At 66.2% G+C, this 7,185-nt stretch overlaps 1 protein-coding gene across 1 annotated transcript; it reads left to right on the top strand.

The window, feature by feature from the left end:
* Nucleotides 1–3,056: 3,056 nt before the first annotated feature.
* On the top strand, nucleotides 3,057–5,252 carry HGH1 (HGH1 homolog). Its single transcript, XM_062187874.1, has 6 exons — nucleotides 3,057–3,658; nucleotides 3,735–3,835; nucleotides 3,936–4,034; nucleotides 4,227–4,318; nucleotides 4,401–4,523; nucleotides 4,601–5,252. The coding sequence occupies exons 1-6, from the start codon at nucleotides 3,057–3,059 to the stop codon at nucleotides 4,739–4,741; spliced, it is 1,158 nt and encodes a 385-aa protein (XP_062043858.1). The 3' UTR covers nucleotides 4,742–5,252.
* Nucleotides 5,253–7,185: the final 1,933 nt, after the last annotated feature.

Genomic DNA, 7,185 nt, shown 5'->3' with positions numbered 1-7,185 from the left:
TAGGGCCCAAGCACTTGGGCCATCCTCCACTGCACTCCCTGGCCACAGCAGAGAGCTGGCCTGGAAGAGGGGCAACCGGGACAGGATCGGTGCCCCGAGCGGGACTAGAACCCGGTGTGCCGGCGCCGCAAGGCGGAGGATTAGCCTGTTGAGCCGCGGCGCCGGCCAACACTGCCTTTCAAATAGAAAGAAAGCAGAGACAGAACAAGAAGCAGATGGGCGCTCCTGAAGTTTCTCTCCCTATAAGGCTAAAAACAGAGGGGACCCGTGAAGGCTTCCGGCTACATCGCCCCGGCAGAAGCTGGAGGAGCAAAGAGGGGGCAAATGTCTCTAACAATAAGGCCCCTCTGCACACCCCCACTCCTGACGTGGGTCCACCCGCGAGCAGTGCCTCGCGAGCTGACCACGTCTCGGTGGGCCCTGTCTCCCAACACCGCTGTACTGGGCCTGGGATGGAGTCTGGGTTTGGGGGGCACCTTCCAACCATGGCCCATGCGGCAGGAGTTAGGGGTCCACTTGGTGTTATGCTGAAGCCACACACACACACGCTGCCCTCGGGGAAGGCGTTAGCTCCCCGACTCCAACCTCCTGCTGTGTTGCTGCTTTTTCTTCCTTGTTGCTAAAGCTGAGCTGAGGTCTCTCTCTGGAGAGAGGGCTCCAGGAGCGGTGGCCGTGGGTGTTTACAGCATGGGCTCCTCCCCCGAGCCGGGACGGCCCAGTGTGTAGGTGTCCAGCCCTGAGCAGGGGTCCTCGCACAGGAAGCTTGTTTGTACAGGAGACGCCATTGGGTCTCTTGTCCGGCCACTCTGGAGAGGGCCCTGGCCGGCAGGAAGTAGGAGGGAAAGCTTGGGTGTGGGGGTCAGGTGAGACCCGGGGGTGGGTGTGGGGGTCAGGTGAGACCCGGGGGTGGGTGTGGGGGTCAGGTGAGACCCGGGGGTGGGTGTGGGGGTCAGCTGAGACCCGGGGGTGGGTGTGGGGGTCAGGTGAGACCCGGGGGTGGGTGTGGGGGTCAGGTGAGACCCGGGGGTGGGTGTGGGGATCAGCTGAGACCCGGGGGTGGGTGTGGGGGTCAGCTGAGACCCGGGGGTGGGGGTGGGGGTCAGGTGAGACCCGGGGGTGGGTGTGGGGGTCAGGTGAGACCCGGGGGTGCGACTGTGTGGAGCACGGGAAGTGACAGGTCCAGAGAGGACAGGGCGGCTGCCTCCCTGGGCCAGTGAGAAGGGGGCTCAGCCAGCTGGTGTGGGCGGAGACAGAGAGATCCATCTCCGGGCTCACTCAGATGTCCACAACAGCCGGAGCTGGGCCAGGCTGAAGCCAGGAGCCAGGAACGCGGTGGCAGAGACCCCAATGCCTGGGCCGTCACTGCTGCCTCCCAGGGTGTGCGCTGGCAGGAAGCTGGAACCCGGAGCCGGGCACTCCCAGTCCTGGCCTGAAACCCCATTTCGTATTTGAAAAGCAAAGCCTGCACTTGCCGTGTTAGCTCGGCTGCTACATGAAGACACCACAGACTGGGGGGTTTGGACCATAGAGGTTTCCTCATGGTTCCGGAGCCTGGAGACCCCAGGTGTGGCTCTGGGGAGGGCGCCCAGCTCCCTGTGACCTCCGGCGGAGCCAGAGCCAGTGGGCACTCTGGTGCCCTACGTACAGAGACCCCAGCCCTGTGTGTGGCCTTTTAACCTTGATCGGGAAGGCCAGTCCCACTAGGGCCTGGACCCCAACGTTTGCTCCACCCACAGCACCCACCACTGGTGTCTCTGGCTGCCAGCTCCCCGTCCACCGGCTGTGACGACCTCTGAGGTCCTTGACCTGTGGGTTAGTCTATTCCGGAAGTGTCTCATAGACGGGATCGCACAAGATGCGGTCTCTGTGACTTGCTCCATTTGCTGACTGCTGGCTGGAGGGCACAGCCACCTGGGCATCAGGAGCCGGCCTCCTCTTACAGCGCAGTGAGACCCCTACCCAGGGCCCACCCTCCCCGGGTGGACGTTTGGGCTGTCCCCACCTTCGGCTGCCGTGGGTAATGCAGCCTGCACACACAGGTTTCTCCCGTGCATACCCAGGAGCAGAGAGCTGGGTTGTCACTTCTCTGTTTAACTTTTTGAAGAACTGACAGACTGTTTCCCATGGAGGCCACGCCTTTTAAATATTATTTATGTATTTGCATTTTTATTTATTTCGCCACTCCCTGAACGACCTCAACAGCCCGGACTGGGCCGGTGGAAGCCGGCAGCCAGGAACTCTGTCCAGGTCTCCGGTGGGGTGGCAGGGACCCAAGCACTTGGCCACCACCTGGTGCCTCCCACCGTGTGCATCATCAGCGTGGGAAATAAACCCGCCTCCGACCCCCTCCCCCGGCCAAGGATGGACACAGAAGCCTGAAGAAGGCAGGGCCAGCGGCGTTCACTGAGTGACCTGCAGGTGGAAGCAGCCGCCCAGCCTCCTTTATCCCTGCCAGAGAGGTCGCTCATTGGATGAACAACGTGGGAGGCATGCCAAGTGTCGTGTGTGTGGACACGGGGTGGGCACTGCCGGGCAGACCTGGGGCAGGGGCAGGGAGTCACGTCGGGCCGGCACCAGGGCTCCAGGAACGGAGACGCGAGAGCAGTGTGCACCCGGCATCCGGCGGTTAGATGACAGAACCGCGGAGGGTCACAGGACAGGGAGGGCCGCAGGGTTTGCCCACAACTGACCTCTTCCGGTGTGCAACCTTGCATCCCGCACCGCGGCCACGTGCTGTGGAAACGCGCCACGACAGCTGTGGGTCTGGCACCGAGAATATGCGCTGTATCTCACCTGGCCAGCAGCTGCTTGGTGCTCGGCCCGAGCGGCCTGGGAGCGGGGACGGGCGGGCCCGACACCAGCAGCGCCCGCAGCCGAGCCCGCAGCCAGCGGCCCTGCAGACCTGCCAGTCACGCGCCCCGGCGCCCACAATGCCGCGCGCCCCGGCCCCGCCCCGGCCCCGCCCCGGCGCGGAGCCCGCGGCCTCGGATTGGCCTCCGCGACTTCCGCCTCCGCGGCGGGCGGGGCCGGCTCCTCGCGGCGTGCTGGCCGTGGGCATGGGGGAGACCGGCGCGAGTGGGGCCGGCGAGCGCGCGCCGGGGCGGCCCGAAGCGCAGGCGGAGGCGGCCGAGCTGCTGCCCTTCCTGGCGCCGGGCGCCCGGGCCGACCTGCAGGCGGCGGCGGCGCGGCACGTGCTGGCTCTGACCGGCTCCGAGCCGGGCCGCTCGCTGCTGGCCGGGCAGGCGGCGCTGCTGCGGGCGCTGGGCCAGCTGGCGGCCGCCCCGGCCCCGGCCCCCGCCCGCGACGCGGCGCGCGCACTCGTGAACCTGGCTGCCGACCCCGGCCTGCACGAGCCGCTGCTGGCGGCCGACCCCGGGCTGCCGGCCCGCCTGCTCGGCCTCGCCCTGGACCCGCAGTGGCCCTGGGCCGACGAGGCGGCCGCCGCACTGGCCAACTTGAGCCGCGAGCCCGCGCCCTGCGCCGCGCTGACAGAGGCGCTGGCGAGCGCCGACCCCGAGGGCTCGGGCCTGGAGCGGATAGTGCGCGCCTTGTGCACCCCCGGCTACAACGCGCGCGCACCCCTGCACTACCTGGGGCCGCTGCTCTCCAACCTCAGCCAGCGGCCGGCGGCGCGCGCCTTCCTGCTGGACCCCGACAGGTGAAACCCAGGGCGCGCGTGCGGGCCGGAGCGGGTGGAAGGGTACAGGGCCGCAACGAGCGATCCCTCCCTGCAGGTGCGTGGTGCAGCGGCTGCTGCCTCTTACCCAGCACCCGGACTCCTCGGTGCGCAGGGGCGGTGTGGTGGGGACGCTGCGGAATTGCTGCTTCGAGCACCGTGAGTGACGACGGGGAGGGCAGCCGGGGCAGCGGCGGCGTGGAGAATGTGCTTGGCGGGGGCGGGGGGCTCGGGCCGACCCCTGTCCCTGCCCCCCCAGGACACCACGAGTGGCTGCTTGGTCCCGAGGTGGACATCCTCCCCTTCCTGTTGCTGCCTCTGGCCGGGCCTGAGGAGTTCTCCGAGGAAGAGATGGACCGTGAGTGGCTTGGGTGGACGTCCGGGGGTGGGCTGGCAGGAGGGGGCCCGCCAGGGAAGTCACAGGAGGTGTCCAGGCCCCAGGCCCCTTCTGAAACCTCGCAGGGAGCTGAGCACGGATGGGGCTGAAGTGGGCAGAGCCTGGCCCCGCCACCCAGCTCAGGGACCCAGGGGCTCCCACCTTCACCGCCAGGGCTGCCCGTGGACCTGCAGTACCTGCCGCCCGACAAGCAGCGGGAGCCTGATGCCGACATCCGCAAGATGCTGGTGGAAGCCATCATGCTGGTGTGTGGGGGTCCTGCCGTGGCCGTGCCGCCCCCGGCACACGAGCACGGTGACATCTGGGCACCCCCTCCCCTCCCCTCAGCTGACAGCCACCGCACCTGGCCGGAAGCAGGTGCGGGACCAGGGAGCCTACCTGATCCTCCGAGAGCTGCACAGCTGGGAGCCGGAGCCCGACGTGCAGGCAGCTTGTGAGAAGCTCATTCAGGTGGGTGCGGGGCTGCAGAGGCCGGGGACGGGTCGCCCACCGCTGGCCAGCAGCTCACCGGCTTGCCCCCGCCCCAGGTGCTCATCGGGGATGAGCCGGAGCGAGGCATGGAAAACCTGCTGGAGGTCCAGGTGCCTGAGGATGTGGAACGGCGGCTGCAGCAGCTGGACCGTGAGGAGCAGGAGCAGCTGGAGCGGGAGCTGGCCCCTGCGTCCTGAGCCGGCCGCAGGCCCACCTTGGCCACGATGTCCTGAGGAGGCCTGCTGCGGCCTGGCCGCCCCTCCAGTCCCGCTGCCCAGAGGCTGGAGGGTGGAGGGCAGCCCTGTGCCCTGGTGCCAGCGAGAGTACAGATTGCTCTGCGTGGTTCCAGGGAGCGTGGGGACGAGGACGAAGTAGGGAGCGGGGGGTGTGTGTGTGTGGAAAAAACACATTGGTGCCCCCGTGGGGGAGCAAGGTGGGGACGGCCGTGCGCCCAGCCGTGGGTTCTCCAGTGGAAGCAGTGTGGCTGCGGCAGCCCCACAGGATCCTGGGTGAAATAAATCATGGTTTTCAAGTTCTTGCTGTAGGACCTCTGAGAATGGGAGAGTTCTGTGTTTTGTTTCTTAAGACTGATTGATTTGATAGGCAGAGTGACAGGAAGAGACAGAGGAGGAGATCTTCCATCCGCTGGTTCGCTCTCCAGGTGTCCACAACTGGGCTGGGGCTGGGCCAGCTGGAGCCGGGAGCCTGGAACTCCATCCGGGCCTGCCACGTGGGTGCCAGGTGTCCAAGCACTTGGGCTGTCACCCGCTGCCTCCCTGGGGTGCACGTTACCAGGAAGCTGGATCTGACGCAGAGCGGCCGGACTGCAACCAGAACTCTAGGAGACAGAACGTCAGCATCCCAAGCCGTGGCCCGACCTGTGCCGTACCCCGCCCTGGGGCAGATGGAGTCTGAGGACTGAGGAGGATAAGGCCGGTTTGGGAAGAGCACCTGTCGGAGTGACATGAGGTGTGCTGAAACTGGAGCCAGAACCCCAAACTTAGGGCAGAGCTTGGGTGGCGTTCTTCGTGCTTTACGGAAAGCTTACGGGGCTAATCCCAAGGAATCAGCAACTCCTGGAGAGGAGGCCGAGTCCGTGAAGATGAGGCCCGGAGCTGCAGGTCGTCCACATCCACTTGTGAGAGAAAGGGTGATCTTAGCTACCCGTGACCGGAGAGGGCCGGCAGCCACAGCCCTGGCCTGAGCCGGTGCGCCCGGTCACCCTCTGCTGGGCGCTCCTCCTGGGCTCCCGTGGGGTACTTCTGTGGCTGCCATGCCCTAAAGGCTGTCACGGATGCTCTTCCCAAGCCTCTGGGCAGAGGGCTTCCTACCTGTGCCCACCCTGGCCCTGTGGAACGGGCTCAGCTCGTCCTTTGGGAGTTCTCCGCCTCATTCGAGAACCTCAAAGATGTGTGGCCTGGCGTTCTCCCTGCACTGGAGCTGCGTGGGGCAGTGGCACCTGGAGCAGACGCGCTCTCCGGCTCCAAGACCTCTGCACTGCCTGCTGCGCGGAACAAGCACTCTGGCCTTGCACTGCCCACCTGCCCTCCGTGGACCCCGTGGGGCCCAGGCGAGTTGCTGATGTCCAGCATGCCTGCAGGTGTTCACCCAGGGCTGGCCGGTGCCAGGGCCCCAGCCTAGCAGCGCCTGCATCTTGTCTGGGGTAGGCAGTGCTGCCTGTGGGCTGCCCCGTGCCTGGGGACGCCACAGCTGCAGAACTGGCCACAGGGATTCCAGGTCTACACCGTGCTGTCATCCAGGGACAGGGACACTGGGAGCTCAGGGAAGCAGTGCGGCAGGGGCCAGGTGGTGCCGAGTACCTGGCAGAGGAGCGCCCAGTGCTGTGGGGCCACCCGCTGCAGGCCCAGGGCTTGTCGGGACAGGTCCTGGCTGCAGCCTCCTGCCCTCTCCCTGTCCCCCCGGTGCCCTGGCCTGTGCCCATCACTGGCAGTTGCTGGCAGCTCACCTGGGACAGTGCAGAGCTCTGGCTGCAGCATGTGGGAGCCGCTGTCTTTTCCTGACTTCAAGCTGGGTGTATGGACCGAATTTCCCCAGCCTGGGCAGGGCAGATGCCACATCAGGCTTCCCTGCTGTCCACCCCACAGGCGACCCTTCCTGGGGCCTGGGTGTCGGACCCTCGCCAGCAAGGGTCCAACGCAGTCACGACACGGTCACTGTTCATCGGTTCTCAAGGAACTTTCACTTGTGGGGGGCAAAAGGAAAGTGGGGAGAGGAGAAAAGAGAGGAGGGGGCCGCAGTGGCCACGCCGGCCCGCCCAGATCCCAGTGTCCCTTTATGCTGATACCGTCCAATCAGATGAAAGGGCGCGCGTATAGCCTCAGGTCGAAAGTTCATCTGTTGCACCTGGTTCTTCCTAGTTTATGCAGAGTCCATTCTGTTTCATCTGTTTCACCTGGCTGTTTTCGTAGGCCTTGCTGCAAGCCATGTAGATGAGGAGGTTCTCACAGGTGGCCATCCTGCGGTTCCCCACACTGGGTCTCTTGCTGTCCACCCCCAGGGCCTGAGCTGGCATGTGGGGGGAACATGGGGTGCTGGTGCTCACCAGGGGACAGGCCTGGCCAGAGGCAGGACCACATGCACCTGCCACAGCCTGCCATGGGACTGGCCCTGCCCACCCCTG

Source organism: Lepus europaeus, chromosome 4 (genome assembly GCF_033115175.1).
Source record: "Lepus europaeus isolate LE1 chromosome 4, mLepTim1.pri, whole genome shotgun sequence".
NCBI lineage: Eukaryota > Metazoa > Chordata > Mammalia > Lagomorpha > Leporidae > Lepus > Lepus europaeus.
Note: the sequence above shows the minus strand (reverse complement) of the source record. Positions and strands in the feature narration are given on the sequence as shown.